This window comes from Octopus bimaculoides, chromosome 29 (assembly GCF_001194135.2).
Source record: "Octopus bimaculoides isolate UCB-OBI-ISO-001 chromosome 29, ASM119413v2, whole genome shotgun sequence".
Lineage (NCBI taxonomy): Eukaryota > Metazoa > Mollusca > Cephalopoda > Octopoda > Octopodidae > Octopus > Octopus bimaculoides.
Window position 1 is genome coordinate 8,181,417 of NC_069009.1, and position 956 is coordinate 8,182,372.

General features: G+C 30.3%; 1 protein-coding gene across 1 annotated transcript in view; it reads left to right on the plus strand.

Moving 5' to 3' along the window:
* LOC106872354 (myosin heavy chain, striated muscle) overlaps nucleotides 1-956 on the plus strand; it is a 99,292-nt gene extending 98,336 nt beyond the window's left edge. Inside the window, 1 exon segment of the mRNA XM_014919319.2 lies at nucleotides 511-956. Coding sequence (XP_014774805.1) covers nucleotides 511-633 — 123 coding nt within the window. The 3' untranslated portion in view covers nucleotides 634-956.

Sequence of the window (956 nt, forward strand, 5' to 3'; positions counted from 1 at the left end):
ATATATATATATATATATATATATATATATATATATACATACATATATGTATAAACATATATATAAACATACATATATATAAGTATAGACATATATACACACACAGAAACACATGTATATAATGTATGCATCTAAATGAAATCTTCTATATTATATATCTTTGTATTTACAATTATAACTTTTTTGCAATAATTTCCCAAAAAGGAACATGATTATAGAGTATGCAATTCACAAGTACAGTTCATCAATGAAACAAGAGCTAATGGAACATAACTTGAAATTATTTGGCCTAAGTTTCTATTTCTTCAGAAATATTACCTGAGTCTTCTGATTTCTTTGGAATAACACTTATTGATCTCTTTCTTTTATCTATCTCCCTATCTATATCTCTCTATCTATCTATCTATCTGTCTATCTATCTTTCTATTTATCTCTCTCTCTATCTATCTATCTATCCACCTCTCTATCTGTTTGTCTAACAAATCTTATTCTTTGCTTATCTCTATACAGTCTTTGACAAGCAGCTCCAGCAGTCACCAAGTCACAACTATGCAAGGTCGTGGTCCCGGATATTCAGCAACTTTTAGTCGATCTGTACATATGTCCAACGGTGGAGAAGATGACCACTTCTAAACAAAATCATGACTACTACCACCACCAACAACAACAAAACCAACATCAACAGCAATAACACCCACCAGAACCAACGACAACAACAACAAAATGATAAACTTGCCAGAAGAAAACTAAAAATCTAAGACAAAAGCAGAAGAGAAAACATCTTGTGCATAAAAATAACCGGAATTTTCCTTGCTCAAAATATTTGACTGCGACCTTGTGTGTGTTGTGGACTGTTTTTTTGGTTCCTTTTTTTTCGGGTGGAGTGAAGGGGTAGAAAAAATGAATAAATAAAATAAAATAAAATTTTTTAAAAAAATATTCATGACAAAACATCA